Source organism: Dufourea novaeangliae, unplaced genomic scaffold (genome assembly GCF_001272555.1).
Source record: "Dufourea novaeangliae isolate 0120121106 unplaced genomic scaffold, ASM127255v1 scaffold124, whole genome shotgun sequence".
NCBI lineage: Eukaryota > Metazoa > Arthropoda > Insecta > Hymenoptera > Halictidae > Dufourea > Dufourea novaeangliae.
This window is the reverse complement of record NW_015374010.1, coordinates 2,432,125-2,458,805: the sequence shown is the minus strand read 5'-3', so window position 1 is coordinate 2,458,805 and position 26,681 is coordinate 2,432,125. Positions and strand designations below refer to the sequence as shown.

Genomic DNA, 26,681 nt, shown 5'->3' with positions numbered 1-26,681 from the left:
AGGGGGGGGGGGGGGGAGATTGGTCGATACTTTCGAAGCTTTTTGCGCCGCAACTTTTGTTAATTTGCAGTACAAGCAGACTGCGGGCCGCCCCGCTGGTTCTCGTTATCCATTACACACCACCACGATTACAGAAAGTTTCGGCTGTGAGTGGAGAGCGGAAGAAAATTCCTGCGAGTTCGCTCTTTTTAGTTCTTCCCACTCCCGCTCCCCTCCCCCTTGGTTTTGAGTGTTGGTTGTGGAGGAAAAAATTGAACAGGGGGATCGAACGGTGATAATAGGTGTTATTTGTAACAGATTAACAAATTTGTTATTTAAATAAATACGTGAATAAAGAAATTTTAAAAAATTTCATTACACTAGTCATTTTAAGACTATTTAAAACATTTAAAGGAATTTTTTTTGTAAACAATATGCTTGCTCACGATAAACAACGTGGTCGCAGTAATACCGTTATTCTAATGCTTGGATGTCATTTAAAGAATGTGAACCGTGGCAATCGTGAATTTATCGTGGTACAACTGCAACACGCGTCTTTATACCTATCTAATCCTTTTTTCTGTTCGTTGTTTCAGCGTCGAAGACCAATCTGGTCGTGGACATCGAGCCGAAGGGACAGGTCGCGGTGCGTCTCGGCGAGAGTCTGCAGATCATGTGCAGAGTCGGCAGACCTTTGAAGGTCTGCCGTGTCGAGATACCAGGCGAGGCAGGCGGTATGGTATTGTCCAAGGGTCAGCCGGCGGAGGACGGGATCGAGTACTATGGGGAGGGCACCGAGGCGGGCCAGTGCGGGGTCCATATCGCTAAAATCAAGGAGAGCCACGACGGGGTCTTCAAGTGCACGCTAACGGCCACCGACGTACGACAGGAGGCCCAGGCATCCGTGATGATTATTGTTGCCAGTAAGCATAGACTTAACTACTACAATCAGAATTATATGCTTTTTCCCAGCGTGATTGAAATTGAAATCGAGTGAAATACAAGGGTCACCATATATTGTTATTTCATTGAAAAATATACGAATGGTGATCTAACTCATGGAAACATCAATTTTATAGTATCAGCCCAATGGAAGATAATACCGTATTTTATTCGTTTAGATCCTATTGCAGGGGGCAACTTGCCGCCCCCCCCCCCCCCCCCGGGCGGAAGAAAGTGACTTTTGAAAAGATGCATTGATCTTGAAATAAACTTAAGGTCACCTTGATATTTCAACAAAAATATAATATAAAAAAAATTTAAACGAGTTATTTTAAATAGTAGTTCTTATTTACTCACCCTGTATTATCGTGTTGAAACTAGAGGATTTACGTAAAACATAACTGATTGCTGCGCGTCTAGCGTGTATTCTCTAAATTAATAAAAGAATGGCGGGAAGGTTCATAAATTCTCGTGTCGGTGGAAAAATATCCTACCGTAAAGGGAGAAATATTACGGGATGGGCCACGTCGGAGAATTCGAGAACTAATTAATCTTCATTAAGAGAATTGCTTACGGGAGAGCGAAATAAGAGAGCGCGAAAGGATATTACTGTTTCGAATAAAGTCGATAGATATGAATAACCGAATCTAAATGAAAATTTGCACATTCGATCCGCGCAGTAAAATTAATGGACAGAACAACATGGCGAACAAACACAATTCCATCGACCCTTCTAATCAAAATTCCAACAACGTTATCCTCTTCTCCGATCAATGGATTTTGGGGCGTCCCAACGATCGTTCAACGGTACGAATTAATAATATTCTATTCGATTTCTGCAGAACCACCGAACAATCCTGAACTTCAAACCAGTCCCGGAGCTTACGGCAGAAGCGTCTACAGAAAAGGAGAGAAACTGGAAGTGAGTTGCAGCGCCCCCTCCGGAAGACCAGCAGCCAACGTATCGTTATTCCTTGGTAATTATTTTTATTATTAATTCATTATTGTCACGTTACAGTCGAATATTCGGGGTTAACATGTATTATTCGCCTGTTCTTTCGATCCAGACGACGAACCAATCGGTTACGAGGAAAGACCAACGATCTACGACTCGAACGTGAACGAGAACTCGTTGGCAGTGCAAAACGCGTCGCGCAGCTTGGATTGGACCGACAATGGCAAAGTTCTTCGGTGCAGAGCCAACCATATCGCCCTCGACAAGCCTAAGGAAACCACTATGCAGATACAAGTACGCTGTAAGTAACAAGTACTGTCTATAAAATAACAAGCACAGTCTAAAAAATATCTTTTTTTAACCGATTAATTTTTATTTCGTACTCTTATGTCTCCACTGTAAGTACCCGCAAAGCTCATTTCGATCAGTTTGTTAGTTCAATAGTTATGATTTATTGAAAAAAGGGTGACTCTAAATTTCAAACAGCTGCAAAATAAAAAATTTTTTAAATTTTCAAAAGTCATTCGAGATAAGTTTACATATCGCTAAAGAATACATCATATCCAACTTTTATATAATAAGGATATAAAAAGTTAAGCACCAATGAAGTGCAGTTGCAGAAAAAATGTTAAAAAATTTCAAAAAGTTTAGTTAATCATTTTGGCCTGTGAATGGCTCAAATATTCAAGTTTAATATTCAAATTGAACCCTGAATGATTTCTTCCAGATCCGCCGCAGCCACAGCCAACCATCGAGCGATTCGGATACGTGATTGGACGTGAGGGTCACGTGAACGTAACCGTTTACGCGAACCCCAAGCCACATTTCTTATGGCGAGTGAACAACGAAAAGATCCTCGAGGGTCACCTGGACCAGAGCCACAGACTTCAAACCTCGACCGCCGTCGATTTGGTAAATTCATTAAACTTGTTCCTTTATGTTTTTATACTTTTTTACTACCGAACGAACTGGTATGCAAGCGCAGAACCACAGAGGACCATACGGTACGCAACACCATGAATTTAAGTGGAAAATATCGAAGAAGAAGAAGTTTCTCCTCGCAATATGTATGAAGCTTATCGCAAAGTTTCTCAACGTAAAAGGAACGTCTATCGTGAAACAAAATCTTCGCCTACTTGGAAAGTCTAATATCCATCGATGTGGTCCTGGTTCGATTCTGAGTAACGCGATTCAACGTGAACATTTATAATGGGAAAATTTTATTCATGGCCAAACGAATACAAACGAAACGTTCAACTTCGAGTGGGGTCTCGAGAAAGGCAATTGAAACAACGACCGATTTTCCATATTTCTTAACGAACTAGAAAAACCCGAATAGCGACGAAATTTTGCAGTATACTGAAATCAAAAGAAAAAAAAAACAAGAAGGGTTACAACGTTTGAAATATTGGGACGATTGCAACGCGCCAAATTCGACAAAGAGTTGGAGAATTGTGAAAAATATCCAGAGTAATGAAATCCAACGAATGTTACGTGTAGGTATTGAAAAATGTAAAATGGCGATGCGGCGTATGCAGATATAGAGGATGCTGTGAACGAATTACTTTCGTGAAAGTGCAAATTGAAGCAGACGAGAAAACTAAATCGGAACAAGAACGAAGGTATCGGGACAAAAGTTTCGTTCTCTAACGCACTTAACATTTTTTTTCAAGCATTGCGTGACTTGAAAGTTTCTCGTTAATCAAAGGACTTTAATGAAATTCCGCTGAATTCGGACGGTACAGATCGACGGAGGGCAATTACTCGAAATAATTCGACTGTCGGTGTCTTTGGCCGAGCCAGGCTTCTTTCATTCGTAAGAAGCACTGTAAGAATATACCAATGGTAGTCTAACTCATGAAAATATAATTTTTATAGTATCAGCCCATTGGAAGAGAATACAGTGTTTTATTCCTTTAATTTCTATATTTGCTAGAAGACTGAAACATATAAAAAAAATCATCGCAAAAAAAAGTCGAGTTGAAAATATATATTTATGATACAGACACTAATTCACCCCTTTTTTAATGATATGCAATACACAGAAACAATATTTTATTGAAGATCCTCAAAGTCCAAAGGCTATCACTAGCTACCTTGTAAAAGAAAAAACATTTTTTCATTGCTAAACGGTTCAGTAATTAAAGATTTTCTACCACAACAAAACGCAATTATGCTCGACGAAAGAGTAGCGTGTTACCCCGTTTGTGGCGATCATAGATTTATAAAGATAGACCGCGCGCCCGATACGAAAAGGTGTCTTCCCTTTCTTTTTACCCAAGTTGGATATTATACGAATAAAATTTAATTCGAATAATAAGTCATTCGAAGAAACCAGCGAATAAAAATTTATTCGAAGGAACCAGCGGATACAAGTTAGTGTTTAAATAAATAGAGGGAGGATGTAACGCGTCAAACATATAAATGTAAAGCTGAATATAAGTATTTGAATGAAGTGTGTGTAACCTGGTATTCCAGGGAAGAGGAGCGTGGAGCGTAATCCTCACTATCGACAGCATTCAGAAGTCCGACACAGAGAAGGAGTACATATTGGAAGCCCGCAATGACGAGGGAGCGTACGAGTACCGTATCGTTTTGTCGACTTCCACAGAACCCGCAGGTAAAACTATCGTGATGCTCACGTTTCAAACTTTCATCCCACTTACTCACATTCCGCACCAGTTGTAGCAAACAAAACACAGACCACACTTGCATCGATTTCGAATCGAAAGTATAAAAGGAAAACGAATATCATTTTCAAAAACAGTGCGAAGCAATATTTCCACTCATTATCTCCCGTGTACCTCATCTTTCTAGCTATGACTATGAAAATGAAAAAAAAATTTAAACATTTTACAATCAGTAAAATTCCTGAAAAATTATTAATATTGCCGGTCGGGGGTTGAAAATAGAAGAAAGCTCAGTATTCCCTTTTTATATTCACGCTTTGTCAGTTTTCTCACTAGATCGACCTTTAAATGTACTTATTATTATTATTGCTTACAAAAATTTAAGTACATAATGTAATATTAAATCATTATGAACCTTTTAGTATTTATAAAATGGAAGGGTTGCAACGAAACACGATTGAAAATCACTGGTAGCTGTCGATCAAGCTGTTAGTTCACGCACTTCGTTTTCGTCACTTCTCGTCTCATACCAATCGAGCATACTCACTCCCCGTCTATCGATCTACATCACGTTCGTTGTCACCTTCACGTACTGTCAGTCATCATTACACCTTCGGTCATCGCCGAAAATACGAATTAGAATATCTCTCTGTGTTTATGCTCTCTGTCTCTCTCTCTCTCCCCCTGTCTATATCTACCTCTATTCTGTATATACATATGTTACAGTGAAAGCGTTAATTCAGTAAATGTATACATTTCCTAAATAGTCAATGTACGCACTTACTAATCTGGTTAGTAAATGTATTCACAAGGAACGAAATTTATACTTTGACTAGTAAAAGCATGCACAAACAGAAATGCATTAATTTCAATAAATACTTTTGCTAGCATTTGTTCATATGAATCATATAACTTACAAATTTTAATTTAATAGAGACGCGTCTTTACAGTTTATATATAGGTAGTTAATTTCACGGGTACAAATCATGTAGATTATATTACTAAAATGAATAAAAACTGTACGAAGGAAATTTCTCTGTTAATTTATGTAACTGAAGTATTTATATTACATTATAATTATTTCTTTCTAAGTGTATTAAACGAAAATATAACCTAATCAAACCTAGGTTCTTATGTTTATTAAACAAAAACAACCAATTTTCTTAAAAACAATTCTTAAACTAACAAATAATGTGTTAAGTTTTCAGTTTTCATTTTTGTTCTTTAAATATGATTACATTTTAAAAAATCATACTTTTGACATTATGCTTTTACTAACGTGCTGTAGGAAATGTATACATTATCTGGTAAAGGAATGCATTTACTAGAAATAGTATACATACTTATATTCGATTCATACTTCTGCCAAAATCGTACGTAAATACATACATTGACTAGTAAGTGTATACATTTACTAAACTTCACGCTTTTACTGTGTGACATATACATGTGTTTATGTGTTTTCTAACGATATCGATCCTTCACCGCATGCACTCACACAGGGGCGTTCAGTCACTTCTATGGTAAGCTCTCCGAACACATGCACGCACTAGGTAATGTCATTTTTTCAATTCATTATACGTAAGTAGTCGGCGTAATGACCGGTGCGCGAGGAGCTTCATTCGAGGGAAAACATGGTTAACGAAATTGAGTTATAATTCGATTACTCGTGATTGATACTGAATTCAGCAGGGAAACTATACACAGGCCAACGTAACTGATTCACCTTTTTTGCATTTTTCAAATTCCAGCGTCAGACCACTTGATTGGTGCTTGACTTTCTAGATAAAATTTCTTTAATCATTTTTAAAATTATTTTCATTCGTTCAACAATTGAAACGATGTTTAAACTTTTAATCAGCTGTATGTAATGCTGTCAATGTGAAAAAGGTATAATTATGCAAGATCTAAATGGAACTACCGTTAAGAACTGTTGTAAATATTAAATTACTTCGGAATATTATGGAATCTGAATTTTTAACCACCGTTTAATTCACGATGGTTTACAAAATGTAGCAAAATGCGTTATTTAAAAATTACTAATATTTGATCTCCTTCATGTTACTATACAAATAATATTTAACACAGTTCTCTTTCAAAAAATGTCTTTCATTCAAAACGAAAACCAAAAGAAAAATTAATTTCTCTTAACATCGTTTCCATGTAATAGTTCAAATACTAAACCAACTAATCTGCAAAAATTCTTCCAAAAAAATTGATTACCACGTTTATAAAATACACTTTCTTCAAATTCGACATGTCAAAGAACCGAGCTTATTCGCGACATTTACAAGGGACGATTTGTTTTTCAATCAATTTTCGCACAGTCGTATGTTCCGAGCATCGAACAAAAATTTCACCTGGACCTCGTTTGTCCCGAACCTTTTACCTTTCGCTCGATCCCACGATGTTATTGGGGATCGGACGTTTCAATGGATCCACGGAATTCACGTGAATGGAGCTCCGCACGCGGCGGTGCACGCGTATATGCGTTAATGTCACACTTTTTACTCGTACCAGTTGGACCGCGAATGGCAGATTCATATTTTCGATCAAAACCGCGAATAAATTTCTGTTCGATCGCTTCTCTATGAATTAACGCTTACTATGACGCCGCGTGCACATATCGGCGCCGTTGATTTCTTTGCTTATTCTCGCACAAAAACTGGCCCGAGCAGCGTTTTCAAAAAGCTTTGGATGCTTTTTCCACTGGTTTTTTTCAATATATGATCGTTTGAAAAGTTCGTAGCGTTTCGAGCACAAGTGTCTTCGTTACCTTTCCTACTGGACGAAGGAAAGATCGTTTGAACAGGTTAGTTTGTTGCACGTGAAATGGCCAATTCTACTGATAAGAATATTTAACGTTACTTTTATGAATGAAAACTGTTAGAAATAGCTCCCTTTTTAACTGCAAAATTACACATTGTGTACTGTACTCGTTTCAAAGCACAACTACTTAACGTAGCAATGAAATCAGTTATGTTAAATAGGTACTAAAGTTATTTAAATTGAGGATTACTCTTAGTTAATCTAATTAATTAGACTTTACCTCAACTAGTCATTTCGATCGTTAGAATATTCTGTATCAGGGGAAGAAACTTCGACAACAAAGTCCATCTTAGAAGCAGATTAAAAAGTTCTTCAGTCAAAACCATCGAAGTTGTGCATCACTGGCACAATGATATTAATCGAAAAATGGAAAGAAATTTGTACACGAAAATAGTAAATAAGAAAATATAGAACTGTGCCCTTAAAAACGCTACGAAGTTTCCAAACAATTCGATACTTTATCGCGTCGAAATGTTCACGCTTGCTGCGCCTCTTTCTCTCTGTTAAACATTTCTCCAATATCGATGAAAATTGCACAATTAATTTACGAACAGAAAGATCCGCAATCGAACCGCCATTATTTCATGGACGTGTTCGAAGCTTAAGCTGGCTTATTGTTGTCAGTTACTGAAGTTCCGTTTTATTCGTGTGAAATTACTAGCGCATGATATCGAAGATAATTATTCGTCCTTCTAACCCTTTAACGCCCAGTGTTGCACCGGTGCAACGCTCATTTTAAAAGCTCGTCAAATTCTGTCGCCAGATAATATCTAACTTTTGTCAACAAGGATCCCCAGTTTCGTTTATTTCCAGTAAATCTTCGCGTTTTCAGTTGAGAAATTCAAGTATTCCCTCTAAAAATAAATAAAAAAAGAAAGCAAAAAATTAAACAAAAATGGGTCTCTTTAATGTCGATATTTTCAACTTCAAAATAACAAGATACAATATACACAGCAGTCTCATAATTTTAAAATAACGATTTCAGGGTCTGGGCGTTACAGGGTTAATGTGTATCACGATTCTATTTGTGTAAATCACGTTTCAACACAAAACATTGATATTTTAGATAGTCTATATTGATCCAAATGTACAGATATTTTGAGGATGGAGAATATATCGTGAGAATATTTATCTTTCTTTTTTTTTTCTTTATGATAGTACCATAATCGACCGTAGACGATTTCGCGATCGAATAAAAATTAACGTTCGTTTCGTGGAACGCGATCAGGAATCATTTCCGAAGGTTTTAAATGTCCTTTTGCAAAATTTCAGGCGTTGATTTAGACACTGGCTCGATCATCGGTATCGTCGTCGGAGCCCTGGTGCTACTTCTCCTCGTTTTCGTACTTATTTTCGCCCGTGCAACCGGTCGCTGGTGCTTCGCAGGTGAGTACTAGTTCATTTAATTATCGTTCACATTGATTGTCCGCGGCCCGAGCCGACGTAATTCCCTTTTTTTCCCCCTATTTGGCGATTCTTCGTGTACTTTTGTTGTTCAATTCTATATGTACCTACCTACATACGAGCAGTCGAGTGTACGAGCAACGACGACTTTAATAACAAACGAACGAGCGATGGATTGAATCATCGAAATTCTCTTTTTCAGCGTCCTTTCACGTTTTATGAACTGACAGGAAGAATTGACTGCCTCGACAGAGTATACATTACATTATTATTACGCGACGACGAAATCTTTTTTTTATACGTTCTTTGTTTTTCTTTGTATATCAGTCTGTATCGATGTATAAAAAGATCATTTAATCGTTAGTCGTTAGATGTACCGATTCATTTCTAAAAGGTGTACTCTGTAGCTGATTGTTCTCGCCAATTTAATTTACACTGCTTTACTTTTTATTTAATAGCGCAGGCCTGATGTCGGATAATTGTCTGTGCAGAGACGAATGCGTATACTCGTAGGAATTCGTAAACTGTATTATGCAATCGAAGCTACATATATCTTTTTTAACGTGTTATTATTCGAATGTGGATTTTCTGTGTTTTAGGAGTGTATACGATTGTCCAAGACTTAATATATGTACAGCCAAAAGTTTCGTAAAGCTTAGCAAAATTTTTATTTTATTTGCAATATTTTAGAAACGAATTTCTGTAAATTACTCCTTAAAAATTCATACGTCTGCATAAACAACCGCAGTCTAATTAATACGTTCTAATCGCGTTTTTAACCTGGAACGCTGCAACTATAAAAAGGGAATGCTGTGACCCAAAAATTCCTAACTAGATCCTCAACAATTAAAACAAAACACAGTTTTTAATTCATTCTGGTGATTATTCAAAAGTATCCACGTTGAAATATTGGTTTATAAAATCGTCTACGATAAATCGAAGAAAACAGCGAAAAAATGTTCCATCAGGAAGAAATGTTACAAAAAAAGAAATACTTATACACGTGCGTGTGATGATTAAATGTCCTAGAGAGCCAAACGATTTCCCGCAGCTGTAACCAACACCTTAATATTTAACCCTTTGCACTCGATGGGATAACTGAGAGACACTGTATTACATTGTTATACTGACACTCACAGCAACTCGAGCGACTAGTGGGGAATCGGCAGTAATAATGGCCACGGTTATCTTTTATTTTTGCATTGTAGACGCGTAATTCTGTCGTGCTGGTGCATCTGATAATAATACGTTGCATTTCTGTATGTTATAATACTTGAACGTTAATTTTTATTTGATACCAAGTGGTAAAATTTGTGGCAGCGAAGATTGGTTTGATTTTACAATTTTTGGACATAATACTGATCACCAAAGTGCGAATGTTTATGCATTTATGGCATCTCCCAATCCGCAAGTCGTAGGAATAAAATGATTTTTCTGAAGTTTGTTACCGTTTATACATTATGATTAATATATTAACATCCTTAGCACAGACAGTAAAATTCTGTTGACATTTCATTTTCGTATGACAGTATCGAAAATTCTGAATTTGCATAAACATCCGTAGTCCAGCAATCGTATTATAGAGGTAGCAAATATAATACGTACAGATAAAAGTAATAAAAAGAACGATTCAATGATTGGTATAAGAAGAAAGAAAATTGGAATATTAAAAAGCAATAGTGAAAGAAATTAAGCATCAAGTCCAACAAAAATTAGAAACCTTGAAATTCAAATATTATATTTTACATAATGTAAAATATACGAAATATTGAAATAAAAATATTTCTATTCATTTCTTTATACGTTTATTTCAAAGAAATTTCGTCGAGTTTCTAGTTCCATATTGGGAAAAAACTTCGAGTTGCTTTGTCCCCTTACAGCTTTGAGTGCAAAGGGTTGAATGCCTATTTATTTGATATTTATATATTTATGTATGTATACAAATGTCTTGTGTGTTGTGCTGCTACCGATAGGACAGCATGCAAGTCGGGCCAAGTAAAGAGTAAGGAGAAACATCAACAATTACCTTGCGATTCCGTACTCTAGGCATGACACTGTCCAGGGGTAAGTCACCTCAGGCAGCAAAACAACCACCAAACTTTCCCCCTTTTCTGCAAAAGTACTACTGCTCGTTCCTCGTTCATCATCAGCTCGTCTCCGCTCGCCACCCCCTTTTTTCTGTTTCGTTTTTTTTTGTTTTTGCCCAGCAACCATTTTTATCAGTCAACCATGCCCCCGCGTTCTCTCGTCTCGGTTCATCGACGGGAAACACTTAATCACTGCACAGAACCCCGTCTGTGTTCCTTCGACATTAACAAAAAATAATCAAGACAATTTCTTTAGTCCCTTTTAAGGATTCTGTTCCGATCAGACATGGTATTATTGTGTTAGATCCGATTATTCGATTACTACTACTCGGATCTTCACTTATTATCGAGTAATAAGTACTCGATTTATATAGCGAAGAAGGGAAATACATAATTGTAAACTTCTAAAGAAACTTGGATCATCGGTGACTCTCACGACGGTGAAATGAGATTTTTGCATGGGTACCTTTGTGTAACTTTCATGGCAGCTAGCATCGGATTAATAGTAAATAATTCGATGTGCAGAACAAGAAACGGAAAGAAAAAGTCTGTGTTCAAATTAATTTATCCAGTACTGTAAATCGTGATAAAATATTAATGTTAAATTAATACGCGGATTTCGTTAATAAACAAGTAGAATTCAAAATCGAGCTTCGATCGGACCACGTGAGTGGAAGATAAATTGAATCGTGTGAAAGGTCTGTGTAGGCGAAACTGGATCGTTAAATATAAAGTAATCATCTAATTCGGCGATAAAACAGAATCTCTCCGAACGGTAAACATTTGCTTTTCCGTTTGAAAACGAACGATAAAACCCAATCGCTGCTGTTTAAAGTTACTCCCCGTTCGAGCCCGTGGGAAAATAAAATCGATTTAAATATATGTATATGTACCACTGTTCCATTCCGAGTCCTGGATAAATTCCGGTGGCGATCGATTTCTGTGAATCCACCGCCACCCCCGTTCATTTTTTAATTTCATTCGGCCCGGTGCCGCGTCGCCAATGGAGAAACACGAGAGAAAAAGGTACAAATTTACCGACATGCAGAAAAGAGAGAGAGAAAAAAGCATGGCGTGGGTTCGATTATTCGCGCCAGAAGTCTACTATATAATCGAGAGGCGCGAGACGAATGAACAAATCAAAATTTCATTGTTCGGAACGATCCGTTTATCGGTTTACGGTAGAATCAATGTACACTGCTAACGAACACGTTTTCTTTTTTTTTTTTTTGTGAAATCGACTAGCTTGTGGTTGACAACGTAACAATATTCTCTTTTTTTTAATTCTTGATTGCCATTTTTTTTTGTTTACCATTTCCATGTATAAAGCACCTATTTAGGTTGAACAGGATAATGATATAAAAATCCTATAAAGATACGATAGAAGATAGACACGAAGTGGTATTGAATACCCTTATAAAAATAGATAATATGTAAAACAGAGAAGATAGTGTGTAAGAACTCAAAAAGTCTCAGGGTGTACATACAACTTCAAATTCGTAAATAGTATTAAGTTTCAAAATCAAAACACAGAACCAGATTTAACAGAAAAAATACTTTATCAGAGTCCTTATTTTATTACGTTCTGTGTATTCGAAGCAGAAAAAGCAACTACCTATTCCAAAATTTTCTCATAAACACCATATCTAATAAATAATTTATTCAGATATACCGTGTATTCAATGCTGTTTCGAATTTTTCTCCACACAATAACTCGAAATCACCGAACTGTCTTGAAAATTAGCTTCAAAATCTGTCAACGACTATAGGTATATACATCCACACGTCGAACATCCGTGCATGCACGTTGCGCTTAAGAGCTCCCCGCCGCATGTACTAATATATAGTACCTATTTGATATTGCATTCACCATTATTCATGCAGTGTTTTTACAAACATAGTTCCTTGCGGCCTACTACACGCGCATAACTAATTTTCCAAGCGGGGAGGAAAAGTTCACCGCGGCGAGCGAACAAGCTCGCAGAAATCCGGTGAAAAATCATCCTATGGGATATCGGTGGCGTCCGCTGTTAACAAACTACGATATACACACCGGAAAAACAGAGCACAACTTCTTCAGAAACCGCGAAATTAATGTATTAGGCTGCTGGAAAATTCTAAGACCATTCGAATCTTACAAAATTACCATATTTGTACTATTAGCGAACATACAGTGACTACGAAAAATATTTTTCGACTTTCATGTTGTTAAAGTAATTTTTTCGATTCTTAGATTATGTTACAAAAATTTTTATGTTTATGCACTGCCTTGACTAACGTTTGACTTTCAAATAATTCAAATTCTGTTCGCTGCAATTTTTTATCCATCTGCATATATTGACCTAACAAACCAATGTTTGTTTACGACATTCCTGAAAATTCCCATGATTCGTCTAAATTTGGAGAGCCCACGTGGCAATTGAACAGAATTGGGCAACAGAAAACAAACTACATGAAAAATTTCGAACAGCAACTACAAGACAAAAAAGTTATCACATAATTCGACCAAGAAATATGAAAACTTCTAATCATAAAATGATAGAATGTCATCCTAAATAATTGTGCCCATGTTTGTGAGTAGAAAGCGTTCCCTTTAGCGACAAGCAACGATAAACAATCGGCGAAGGCAAGTGTGGTGGCATTTGTTCGAATCGAAACAATGGAAACCGTACTATCTATGTCGAAATTAATTTCCTTTATTTCTGTTTGCTTCTCAGTCTGTTTCTCTATTTTAAAAGAAAGAACAAAAAATGGTCTGTATCCCCCCCCAAGTATTAGATCGTTCAAGCATGTTTATATAATCATCCCCCCTCGCACCCAAGGCCCTCGATCTTCATTCTCTTCGTTTCCTCATGGACACGATCTCAATATTGTTTAGACGACAATCAGCTAATTACATGTTCAACCGATGCTGTACGTGCTCATTCACCGTCCACCTTTTGCTTGGATTGAAATCTACGTTAGTGTGATGACTTGCCTGTGAATGTTATATGATTGTTAATTGCCCCCCCTCCCCCCCACAGATAATCGATCGATCCGCACACCAAGGAACGCAAACGCCCGAGTGACGCGACGGAAAATGAATTTTAATCGTGCTCTCCTTTTAAGTTCACGAGGATCGAGATCCGTCGTCATTACGTTAACGTCTCGCGACGCAAATAAACTTCGACGGTTGTTTTTCTTTTTCGCGGAATCTGCCGAGACAGTTTGTTTTTCGCGAGACTTGTTATCGAGGGATCGAAGTATATGTAATGAATTAAGTTTCTCGGAACAGATCAGCCGTTTTTTCGTTCAACGTTTCAAATGGGTGGTTTCCTGCAGAATTGCGTTTATTAATTGTTTAACAGATGGTATACGACTGTATGAATTAGTCAGCTGTTGAAGGAAACATATTTTTTTTTCGTTGGTCGAGTGATAGTATAAGTAGTATCTTGAATATACTATAATAATTGTAATCTTTGCCATATTTGCAGTTACTTAAAATGTAATGTCACCTTTACTGTTTTCAATGGAGATCAATTATTTCCGCTATTTCGTAAGCAAAACCACACATAATGTTTTTCGACGTTTAACATGAATTATTTAGATCAGTTTAGCTTTTTTCGTTTGATTTTTTTGTTAGGTTGGTGTTTGAAGTGGTCATTTTCTGATGAAAATATGCATTAAAGAGCTAAGACTAGTGGTTAAAATATACTGGAGCTAGTAAATAATACATAATATGTCCTTCTATTGAGTCTGGCATACAGTTCATAAAAAGTTACGTAGAAGTGTTGGAAACATATGCTGACGAAATTAGCGTTTTGTTTAACGAGTAGATTTGTTAGAGCGATCTCTGTCAAATACAGGAAATCAAGAAGAGTAATTAGAAGTAATAATATCAGAAAACTGATGTCCATAATTCTAGGATAATACTACACCCAAAAAATTATCTTTGCCTTTGACGATGTTCAATGAATTAAAATTGGCAGGAATTGATTGAATTATAGTTATATTAAAATTTCTGTTTGTAGTATTTCATACGGTTGCATTTACAGCGTAGGTCATAGTCTATATATCTTTCTAGTAATCAACAAAGTAAAATAATTGATGCAGATAATTTGTCAAATGTGAATATTAATTGTATATTAATATAGTATATCTTTTGTCTGATATGCAAATTATTGTGGACGAAATATAATGAAGTACCTACCAATTACGTGAATTGATTAAATCACCACATAATTATTACCAATTTTAATATCCACATGATTCATTTCTTCGTACTATACTTCAATGGTTATGCTTAACGAATAGAACAATTAACGTTTAAAAATAATTACGGCAATTATTATACAAATATACCTCCATTTATTTCGAAAAATGAAAATTTTCTAAATTACATATTAGAGAGCAGAAAAATTGATTTCCACTAAATAATAAAAGGTGACCAGAACATACAATGTTAATTAAAAAAAAAAACAACAACAGTTGCTAAATTTCATCAATTATCCATGTACCTACGTTATACGTAGTATTAGAAATCCTCATTATAATCTCAAAACATACGTATTACAACGAAATTACTAAATCATCCCATAAGTAACGTCGTTCATAAACTCACTTTTAACCACCAATAAATTGCTTTCAATTATCAATATACTCTCTAGAATCACATCTCTTCCCTCACTCATTTTCAGAATACGTCTTCAAAAATCACTCATTCACCCTTTCAAAAATCATTCCTTCTTTCTTTTCAAAAAATCACCTTCTATATGTAGAAGTCACTGTTCCTTTCATCCCTTCAAAAAATCACCTTCCATGTTAAAAAATTATTATTCCTTCCTCCCTTTAAAAAATCACCTTACATATTCTAGAATCGCCTTCCATATTAAAAAATTACTATTCCTCTTTTCCTTTCAAAAATCACCTTCTATGTTCAAAAATCACCATTCCTCCCATCCTTCCAAAAATCACCTTACACATTCAAGAATCACCATTCCTACCTTTCAAAAATCACCGTCACTCAACACAACAAACAACGTTACTTACCGGATGATCCGTCACAACCAAACAGTTCCAGTACGCCAGAGAATTTACCGCCAAGCGTCAAACTCGCGCATTTGCCGTACCCCCTCGAACCACCAGCCCCATATACGCATCTCATGACACCTTCCACCGCTAGAAACAAAAGCGTAGCTTAGAGAAATACCGCGAAACGAATCCCGAACACGAAAGACACTAACCCCAAAGCTACCCCCCGCTTAACAATGCAACGTATAAGATATACTAAATTCACGAAAACAAAAACAGAGAAAGAAGTAAAAAAAAAAAAAACTACGGAAATCCACACGCACACTTTTGCCTTGACCGATCGTGGCGTTGCTTGTTGCAGCGAGGCGTCGGGGCGACGAGGAAGCTGCGAGCGGTGTCGGTGCCGGAAGCGAGGCGCACATCACCCCCGGGGACGAGGACGACGAGGATCACGAGGACCCACGTATCATCGACGAGAAAATACCGCAGGGCGGCCAGGAGAATCCGATACACGCGAGCACCGAATACGTGAACGGCCGTACGGACCTCAAGGAGCCAAAGAAGGACGAGAAAACGGACACGCCCGTTTAAATACGGCTGTTACCCTCCCATGGTGTCCTGGTCCTTCTTCAACCGCGGAAATAAGCTGTCACCGCCTCTCTGCCATCCCCCTTTTTACCACCATCACCCACCACAACTCAGTTCGACAACCCTTTGCGCTGTTCTATCACCTTGGGAAATTCTATTCGCGACACGCTCGATGCGTTTCTCCATGGTCATTGGATGAATCGGATGATCATTTTATGCTACGTGTCCACGGTAAAGAGTAACCGGTTGTGTACACGCCAATTGTCGCGACATTTATCTGTGGAATGGATACAATTTTTGAATCAGATGGTCGTGAAGTCGTGAACGGTGCAGATTCTATGGGATTTAGTGGTATTTAATAATATTTTGGAGTAGATTCTGTGGAGGAATTGGACGTTTTACGGTTTGATAATCGGGATATTGTGGAATGGTAGTTTTGGAGAATCCGGGACGGTGTTTTTGGAACTATGAACGGTAACCGGGGCATAAATTTTAATAAGATGTTTGTACTGAATTTTGATAAATATTTATTTGCACGACACGTCCCGTGGTATTTGGTTTCGTGTATACGCAGCTTGACAGGTGGAATTTGATCCTCTCGAAACGACACATAGCATTGCTATTATTCGTTGTAATCTTGTATTTAATTATGATATCTGTTATTTGCCACTTGCTACAGTAGATTACTTCGGACCGAAATGAAAAGAACATCTACTGGGACGAATTTATTTTTATTATTTATGTACGTTAGATTCTAATCGTGAAATTACTATTCTTAGTATTTATTATTTTCCAGTGTGTCTGATACTTGAAATTAAGAGAGAACTTTTATTTTTATATTTCGTGTGTCTAACGATAGGTGAAAGTCTAATAATTACTTCTAGAGGTTATTGTATAGGAGACCCTATTCCAAGAGTTTATACGATTATAACACAATAACATTTTATTATCGTCGTGATCGAATCAATAACTTCTGTCGAATTTAAGAAATTAATTTATCAATTTATTAACTAATAGACTATAATTTCATCGTACAATGTATCAAATAAAATTCCTATAAGTAAAATATAACGTTTCTTCTGTGAGATTATGTACAATATTCTCATTCAGTATTGCAAGAAACCGAAGTTGTTGATTTTATTACGGTAATAATATACCAGCGACGTGTTATAATTACGTGACTGCTTGCAATCAGATCAACAGCTAAATTCACCTGAAATTTTCTCTTCGACACGACCTCTCATCGACGTTAGTTGTCAGACATTTTTACGGACACGGTAAAATCCCCCATGGTCACCGTTTAATAACGAATGCAAGAAAACTTAGTGACCATAAATTGATGCCCTTCGATCCGTGTGAGAAATTTATTTTCATCGACCTCCGTGTACTCAGCACCCATCCAACCCTGGAAGAAACACGAGCATCGAGACATATCAATCTCTGACGTCTATTTCCGAATCTGCTTCTTATTCAAACGACAAACTGTTTCAAACTTCCTGACTGTATAATTTACCCACGATATATATATATTGACCGATCGAGGTAAAGTGCAAAGGGTTTCAAGTCGATCGAAGAGGATCACGTGTCCCAAGCGCGCACGTGATCCATCTCTCGCCTCGAATCTCGATATATAGTTTTCTCCCCTAACCAATAAATCTTCGAAATCGTGCAACGAGAACAATTCCTGTCGGAACGAAAATGGAACGAAGGAAGTATTTCGTTATACGCTCGCGACCCTTATTTTTCTACGATTTTTCGTCTGTTCGATGGCAGCTGTGTTCGTATAAGCCCCGAGATACTATCCGTATTCCGCGCGTATTGGTCGCGTGAAACACACACCGTTTACCCCCGGCGATCGACGATCGAGAACGATCCACCTCGATATGCCTCGACGCCTGCGACCATTCGCTCGAACTTCGTCACGATGTAAGTTTTGTAAATAGAAAACACACTGAAAGGCGACGCGTGTGCCACGCTCGTCTTCTTTTTCACGCGATGATCACACACATACACACACACACACACACACACACACACAGGCACACGGGGAAATTCGCTTGGTTTCAAGATACCTTTAACACACTACACAGAAATATTCACACACGCGCAACTGTACGATCGTTAATTTTTCGAGGATCAACGATGAAATTATTGTATGGGGGAAGCTTTGTCGAAAAAATAGAATTTTATATGTTCCGTTGTGGAATCGAATAGATCACGCGTTTTATCAGTGGAGTCCTCTCAGGACCTCGAAAAGTTAACGGATTCAGAGATCCCTAAGGTGTATCCGTTAAGTAACACGTGTTTAAACGAACTGTCCTTTAAATTGTACCGTTCTACTATAAGTGAAGATAGTCGATTCTTAAGCGAGACTTTCGTACAAGCTCTGGTGACTTCTCGCCGGAACTAAATTTGTTTTCGCGACCCAACGACCTCTTTAACGACTGGGAAGAGTTCAGTGTCGAGGGGCGATCTTCGACTGGTACCGATATTATTCACGAGGTGATTAACGGAACGACGTATAGGAGGACGAGACGGTTCTCCGTGGATTGAGAATTCACGGGGTGATCGCGAAACAAAAGTCAAATTTTCTAGAGGTTTTTTCTAATAAACACATCAACCTCTCATATAGAACGAAATGTGGATTGCGCGTGCACGTTCGGCTGAAATTTTCACGATCGAATTAATATGAAATTTGGGAAATTTTGACCCAGTCAGGGTAACTATGTCCCGAGTCAGAAAATGATCATTTTCGATTTTGTAGCTTTCCAAATTGTTCAGTTAAGTTGATTTTTATCTGAAAAGCCACAAGACAACTGTATTAATATCACACCCGTTACCACGTTCGAAGACAAACGAGCACATTCCACGATGTAGAGCTTTCGTTAGTAGGCAAACCATTAATTTTTATCGGAGTAATTTAGAACGTTCCCACGGACAGTATTATTTCGATCGAAGCGAACTCGATGCCTCGAAAAACGGGGCCCCGTGACTCCTTCGATTTTCGATTTTGAAACGACGATTCCATGAACGATTTTACTTTTTTTTTACGTCGTGAAAAAAACCACTTATAATACTCGTCTCACTTATACACTTATCACGATTAAACGATCCACGAAGAGCTATCGAAATCGTTAACCCTTCGAACAGTATTAGGTTAAAATCGTTCTTTGATCTCGTTGTTTCGAGACGGTATTTTAAAGAATTTTTAAATATTCGATCGTTTTTAGACATTTTCATGGACAATAGACAAACGCCCGATTTTAAACAGATCATTATGAAGAGATTCTCTTCTGGGCAGAGATTTCTATTATGTGGTACGAATGGAGAGACAGTGATTACGAAGAAAATATTATGTGATTATAAAACGTGTTCATTCGAGGCTTTTTTTTCTAGAAAATCGAACTTGAAAATTTCCATTCGTTAATTTTACACTATGAAAACGTTCGTTTTTAGGAGGTACATTTCGTCAACTTGAATAATGCTGAAAATTTTATACCGATTTTCACAGAAATGAAACGTACCATTCAAAAAATTGCAGTCACTATTTTTCGTCTGTACCACTTATTGTAGAAAAAAAATATTGTACGCTTAATGGGAAAACATTCGAAACAGAATGAAATGTGAAGAAAAATAGAATGTCAAATCACTTTCATACACTTTTATCGCTAATTTCAGACCGAAGGGTTACGACGGTAACTATAGGCGCAATTTTCGAAGCCCAAACACATAATAAAAATCGCAAACGTTCAACTTTACTTATAAGCTTCAATTGCTGTCGTTCACTTTAGTCAGAGCTGCATCCGTACGCCGTGCATCTTTTTTATATCTCGAACGAAGACTAAGACTGGAAACATTCCGTGAATACCAAGACTTTTTAACGGTTTTTTAGATCGAGTTTTACAAATTAATCGTGAATTATGACCAATAAGACCTCATTTCTCCGACGTTTATTCCACACATCTTTCACAAAGATCACTGCCACGTTTCTTATAACTACAAATTACATCCGAGTATCACAGAATCGATCGATAACGAGTATCACAATGAACAAAAACCATACTTCATTTACCACACGAACGAAGAGAAACAAGAAGAGAAGTAGAAAAACTTTTCGAGCGAGTAAGACAAACGCTGCTACCGGAATACTTTCGAGACAGTGACTTTCGTAATTTCATTATCATTCCCCGTCGACAATAAGTGTTGTTTGTACTTTTGTACGGGTGATCCTTGCTTAGCTCAGTCGTCCCGAAACTAAAGGAAAACAGACGTAAAACTTGAAAGAGACAAACAGAAAAAAAAGCGAAATGCACGTGCACACAGATATATCTACACAGATGTATCTACACAGATATATTTACACAGCGAAAGAGAGACAGACACAACATTTACACACCACCAGAAGAGAAGTTCCCGAACGTATAGCTCTCCACGACGTGTCGTACGGAAGGACAATTGAATCCAAGAATTGTTTGTTTTTTCGGGGGTCAAAGAGAATGTACGGTATTGACGAAAATATAAAGAATCGATCCCTGTATCCGTCATACACATTGACGAAAACCATTTCCGAATTCTGCACATACACTCCTTCACTTTTTCCATATGCGATCGTGTTTTCACTTACAAAGAGAGATCGTCCTGTCCGACGAGCTCCACGTGTTCTCCAGCGACGTGTGCACGCAGTTCGAATGATTCGTGCTCTGTCAGCCCGTAAATCAAACAGGTATATAGAATCATTCGGTCGACATGTACACGTCCACCAATTTGTATTAGAGACAGACAGCGCGTATCGAAGAGAAAGTATGAACGAAGGAATGAAAAATATTATTGAATATATATATTATATTCTGTGTCGAGGGCACTTGGCTTGCAACTCGTAAATATTTACTGAATACTTATTTAACCACTTGCACTCCAATTGCCGTGCGACCTGTCGTTATCCGTGGAATTTTTTGAGAGGAAGACTATTATCGGGCAGAGTAATAGGGTTTAACGCTTAAGAGGGTGATTTAAGGTATTTCGGCGAGGAACCCCGGGGGTGGGTGAGGCCACGCGGAATCAATCCGTGGACCTCTCCCCCGCGACACGGTAGAGACGTGAACTAGATGGATATTTAAGGAGATATTAAGAATCGATTTTATGTGGATGTATGTTGCCAATTATGTACTTTGTATCGTGTCCGCGATGTCGAGGCGTTGTTTGTACCGTTAACGGGGATGACAAGTATCCGATGTATGTAGTGTCCGTACGCCGTGGAACAAGTGCCCGTTAATGGCGGCTCTGTTCCGCCGGGTTCGAAGGAAAATGGCACGCGTTTACTGGCCCCAGCGTGGTTTCGTATTTCTACTGACGTATACAACGTCTATTTCGATCAATTTTTTGTTTATTCGAATCATTTCGACTCTGGAACTATACTATTACACGTAAAGGACATTTCAAATATGAAAATCTTCGTCGAAATAGAAACTTTGTTGAATGAAATGGAAAGTGTATATTCAGGATTTGTCAGGATTGTTCAACCTTATTGAGCTTCTTTAAATTTGTTTTATATAATATGTGATTGAAATTTTCAATGTAGGATGCAATTGCAGCAGTCAGTGTGTTAGTATTTTCTAACCCTGAACATTCACACTTACATTTCATGACCGTAAACTTCCAATAACCGGGCTTATTTTTTTATTAGCAACAGTAATGATTAATTTTTTCATGTTTCCAGTAATGTCTAGTAATAGAACAAAGGACAGGATAGATGAAAACCAACGTTTTCATTTTATTCGCGTAACGTAGGTAAACAAAACAAAGTTCACCAAACTTGTTTTAAGACACTCCTTCATTTAAGTGACTCACTTGGATTACTCAGACCACTTTGCAGTTCCAGGGTTTATCTTCCGTTCTATTCGAAATTAACGGTATCTGTTTAAAAAACTCGTTACGACATATTTTACGCATATTTTTTACTATTTACAACTTATATCGATTCAGAAAAATATAGACGTACATCATTTACCAGTTTTATTACACTGACCTTCAAGATGCAGGAAAACACTCTAACTTCTCAAAGAGAAAGATAATAATATTTCCATTCATAAGACCACACTGCGGATGTTTATACATTTATTGCATCTCCTAATTTACAAAGCATATTAAAATAATGATTTTAATAAATTTTAATAGAATTTATGTCCAAGTCTGTGGTACGGGAAATAAAATTCTGTTTGCTTTTAGTTTTCAAAAAAAGAGTTTTTAAATTATAATTACTACTAGTATCCAAAGTTTGTAATATGCATAAATTTCCGCAGTCTACATATAACCAGTACAAAATATAAAATCAGTCCAAAAACGTTTCACTAATTTATTCGTTTTCGTAGAGCACTTTATTTTCCAACCGACGTCTCATACGTCACGGACTCAGTATTTCGAATAGCTCTTAAGAATGTCTGCTTTTTTACGCTAGTTTTATGGAAGAAGAGACACGATACTGCCGACGAAACATAGCACAACCTTTTATCGACGGCCATTTCCTCCCTCGGCTGGAGCGGAGAGTCGTTTTACGCCGCGAATTCCCAGCGAATTAATAGCCTTTCGTGGTTTATGTTACCTGTACTAACGATCAGCGTATTAGTACCTACACGCAATCGAGCCTAACAAACGAAAGAATGATACACGTTATTTGGCCAACGTATAATAAGAAAAACACGAGGGGATGATTCGACGACGAGTAACAGTCAGGCCGAATGGCCGACTGAACTTTTTTTTCCCGTAGCTCAGACACCTAACCCACGACTTTTTGAAACGTTCTTATTGCGTCAGTGAACCGGAAACTGACGAATTCTGAGAAAAGGTTCCACAATGAAACCCGTGTTTTACAACCGTGTTGCGGTTAAGATGACCACAGAGAGACGACAAAAACGTATTTTTCAGTGCCTTCTCGAGAAATCGTACGGATTGGGAAAGCTCAGCCGCGATTAAAGGGGATTCACGAACTGGAAATTCGTTCGATGTGGACTACAGAATTCGAGAACTCTGTTTTTAGTGAAATACCTTGTTGAAATACCATTTTTACTCTAATACTTGACCTCTCCAATTGGACAGTTTCGGGGCGTAATCGGGACTAATGCGTTGAAAAAATCAAACTGTAACGGAAACTTCTCTATTGGTCGTCTTAAACGTAACAGGTACTGAACAAATAGACGCGATAGATTTAGCACAAGCAGCTGGATGGAAATCCTGGAAGCCTGTGTGTCAAAGGTCACTGCCAAATTATATGCACCGATCCATTCGCAATCATTCGACTCGTAGCGATTTATTCTACGCTCCGAATCCCCCCCTCTTTTGAGTCCTCGCGCGATTTTATTCCCGTACGAAATGGTAACTGTTACTGGAAAATAATCTGATGGTCCTTCGAAATATCGAACAAACGAGGGAGAAAATTTGCGCGAAAGGCTCTCGTAGGACGCCATTTTCAAAACCATTCACAGCCTGCGTAGCGACCATACCTACACACAAAACACATATAACAATGAAAAGCGTCGATACGATGATCGATTTACGGAGGGGTTTTAAGGATATTACCCCCACGGATTTAAGTTTTAATGTACAAACAAATTAATTGCGGTACATTTTTAATGGTATTAAGACACTTATTTCGTAATCGACTTTTATGATTCATTAATGGGTAACGATATTGTATAATTAATTTAGACCACGCGATGATCATGCTGACACATTTGTACGTGTTATTACATCGCAACATACGTGTGCAACGCGAAGATAGGTGAAAAAACTGCGTACGTATACAAAAAGCGTACGCAGGAAAGGAAAATGGGAATATCCGTGAAAAATGTTTCGACTTCCTTTACGAATCGGTGCATGTTGCATTCGAGCGTCAAATTATCGAATCGCGAACTTACGTTCACATCTATATTTCGTTAGATTTGTAAATGAGATTAGAGGAATCAGCTCGAAGTTGAGAATTTTTGTAAAACTTCTAATATTAATAAGGAGGGTTAATATTGTAATATTGTAAGAAGCATGATCGTTGGCCATACAATGGAGTAAATATATATATATATATATATAAATATATATGAATATATATATAATATTATAAATATATTATATGTATATGAATATAATGTTAACGTAAGTTTAGGTATTAAAATACGACTATAAAGATAACGGATTACGAATACCTGAAAATGGTGTTCTCTGAAACATTTTTAGAAGTCAATCAAGATTATTATTAATTAGACGAGCGTTTAAGACAACGGGAGGCAGAACGTGCGATATCCTTGTGTTTGTGAACGTCAAGTTTTTTCGATGATACGTTTCTCGGTAACCGACGTTTTTTCTATGGTTTTTACGTTTCTGTAACGAGGGCCCAATTGTAAACAGCATCACCGAGATGGAAGAACTTTAAGAATACTTCAGAGATCGCTACTTTAAAACGAGACGTTTGAGTATAAAGAAAAAGATATTAAAAGTACGATTTTAAGAATTTAACAAAGAAAACGAAATAAAAGAAAGAAAGAAGGTGGAGTTTGAATGTTATACGGTCGATAAAACGGAATACGAGAAACATATGTAACACACGGAACATACATAAATACACATGTACACACATACAGGCGACATTGCGAGCACACGAAGAATTAAAATGAAGAAGAGAAGATACGAATACGTGGAGAACATGAACATTTTGTATCTGTACTTGTAGATACAACGCAATAGGCAAGAGTAAATCTAATTAAGAATTCAAATGAAGTTAATATATAGAGAGCTGTATGTAATTAATTGTAAGTTCATTCATCGCTATGATATTATACTTAGGTATTATATGATTTTTGAAATAAAACATTTGTTTTAAATACAACACGAACGTACACGAGAATATGCCATCCTTGTCACCGCTATGTTTCTCCGAAACGTATGGTTTTGATTTCTGCTCATAAAATTATGTGATTGTAGATCCTTCAATCTGATTTTTAGAACCACTAAAAGAAGTCAACAAGTATGTTTTTTATATGTTTCCGATTTTAAGTTAATTCTTTATTTTGATGTGTGTTATAAGATTCGTTAATAAACTTCCACAGTTTCTCAAATAATATTCAAAAGCTTAGGTATTCTTATAATACAAAAATAATTACTAAAGTTTCTTAAAGAGCCAGAATTCGAATAGTAAATAAGTGACATGTGATATAATAGCTTTTATTAGATGTAAATTATCATTAATCCTGTATTATTATTATAATTAAACAAAAACTGTTTCTTTTGAATAATTTTCAGGTAACTCATCATCAAGGACTTTCGGCGAGTCGTGAGTATAAAGTTCTTTCCTTCAGGTTTCTCTAGTAGATTTCTGGTAGCACAATGCACTGTTGGGTCTTAGTATATTCTTTCGAATTCCGTAACTAATACACGTTTGTCCTGCCAGTGCTTCACAGTAGAACACTTTGACTGCTAGCCTGACACATTATTTTGCACACGTTGTGATGTAACGTTTAATTTCTATTAAAATGAAAATCGGTTTCATAGTAACACCAATCTTGCAATACAGACACGAAATATTACCCAAATTATTGATTTTACTGAAACACAATATTCGTATAAAGCACACAAATATATTCGACAAATCTGGATCACCCTATTGTCTAGAGACTCAAATTCTTAACCAAACTATAGAAATACCTAAAACTCCAACGGATGATCAACCAATATACAAATATTTGTAATACCTATCTTTTCGTGTAAATGTGATAAACATATATCTAAGGTAATTCCCACCAATGAAGCATGTAGAAAATCGTGCAGACCTCGATTTAAATGTATCTGTAACTTAAGCACATTTGAATTCAGCGATCTGTACGATTTTCCGTTGCTTGTACATCAGGAGAGCGGTTAAAAGGCGATTTGTTTCATAGACTTCCGTTAAGGGTTTATCTATCGGTATTTACCATGTTGCAAGCAGAACGAAAATTTTACAGAGACGTCGCGGATCCGGCACTGAGCGTTAGTCTCCTTCGTTTTGAGAAATCGAAAACACCAGACGATAACAATAAGCAAAGGCAAGCCTCTTTCTATTTCATTCTCGAAACTGTCATCAAGCTTTCAACGGTGTTCAACATTCGAATCGTCATTTTATGGGAAATACCGAGATACGCGGCGTTAACATTGCTCGAGAACGGTTTGCACAAGCTTCGTTTCACATTGGCCTGGGTTAATGTAATTCTTGATCAATGTTGCTTCGCTCTTACAGTA

The 26,681-nt window shown here is 37.1% G+C and overlaps 1 protein-coding gene across 1 annotated transcript in view; it reads left to right on the top strand.

The window, feature by feature from the left end:
- Positions 1–413: 413 nt before the first annotated feature.
- The window catches only part of LOC107188334 (fasciclin-3), a 29,749-nt gene continuing 3,481 nt past the window's right edge, over positions 414–26,681 (top strand). Inside the window, exons 1-10 of the mRNA XM_015576609.1 lie at positions 414–501; positions 576–902; positions 1,764–1,898; positions 1,989–2,177; positions 2,604–2,788; positions 4,355–4,496; positions 6,009–6,059; positions 8,608–8,721; positions 25,710–25,740; positions 26,408–26,488. Coding sequence (XP_015432095.1) covers positions 414–501; positions 576–902; positions 1,764–1,898; positions 1,989–2,177; positions 2,604–2,788; positions 4,355–4,496; positions 6,009–6,059; positions 8,608–8,721; positions 25,710–25,740; positions 26,408–26,488 — 1,343 coding nt within the window. The remainder of the gene's footprint in view (positions 502–575; positions 903–1,763; positions 1,899–1,988; positions 2,178–2,603; positions 2,789–4,354; positions 4,497–6,008; positions 6,060–8,607; positions 8,722–25,709; positions 25,741–26,407; positions 26,489–26,681) is intronic.